Source organism: Aplysia californica, unplaced genomic scaffold (assembly GCF_000002075.1).
Source record: "Aplysia californica isolate F4 #8 unplaced genomic scaffold, AplCal3.0 scaffold00154, whole genome shotgun sequence".
NCBI lineage: Eukaryota > Metazoa > Mollusca > Gastropoda > Aplysiida > Aplysiidae > Aplysia > Aplysia californica.
The window spans coordinates 520,005-520,921 of NW_004797424.1; the positions used below are offsets into that span (position 1 = coordinate 520,005).

Genomic DNA, 917 nt, shown 5'->3' on the forward strand with positions numbered 1-917 from the left:
GTCACACAGGTTAAGGATGTCAGTTGTGACCCAGGGCTTATTGACTCGTCGGTGTTTTCCGAGAATCTGACTGGCTGTGTCAGTCACTGCTGTATTGAAGGTGTTGATCCACGTGTCCGTGTCTGTGTCATTGTTGTTACCAGCGACAGTGAGGGGTGCAAACTTTCCTCCTATCATGGCTTGGAAGGCTTCTGCTACTTCTGGGTCCTTTCGTTTTTCGAAATCAAACTTCATCTTTGTGTTTCCTTGCTTTTTAACCCTCTTCAGGTGGAGGCGAAAGGTCATCATCACAAGGTCGTGGTCGCTTCCAACGTCTGCTCCTGGGAATGTTCGTGTTTTTCCAATTTTGACACTGGACTGGAAGCGCTTTTTCACCATGATGTAGTCAATCTGGTTGTAAAACACTTACTAAAACTAAATAAACTATCGAACAAGGACTCTCCATCTTTTGCACAATAACTTGTACCAGTTTGTCTTAACATATAAATATTTTTGTAACCCCTCTATCTGTGCTACAAGGTTGTGTGTCTCGTCAAGTGTGCCTTGTTCTGTACGTGCTTCATCTTCCACGCGTTCTTCCATACCGTTGACAATGACACCATGGAATGAAACCTGGAGAAAAAGAGAAAAAATATAATATAAAATGCTTACTTTCTGCGAACTGATTTTAAACATCTGTCTCTGTATCTCTCTATTGTCTTTATCTCCCCTCCTTATTTTTTCTGTTTGTTACTCTCTTGTAACACCTCTAATCTTCGACACTTATATGACCTTACTGTGTTGCAAGTGCCGTAAAACCTTTACTAAAACTTAATGTCTGTCTGTCTGTCTGTCTGTCTGTCTGTCTGTCTGTCACACACACACACACTCTCTCTCTCAAGCTCTAGCTCTCTCTCTCTCTCTCTCTCTCTCTCTCT

At 42.2% G+C, this 917-nt stretch overlaps 1 protein-coding gene across 1 annotated transcript in view; it reads right to left on the minus strand.

Annotated features, from left to right (window-relative positions):
• The window catches only part of LOC101847490, a gene marked incomplete in the record, with an annotated part of 42,456 nt that continues 41,539 nt past the window's right edge, over nt 1–917 (minus strand). Inside the window, 1 exon segment of the mRNA XM_013081990.2 lies at nt 1–612. Within this exon segment, the coding sequence (XP_012937444.1) occupies nt 513–612 (100 nt within the window).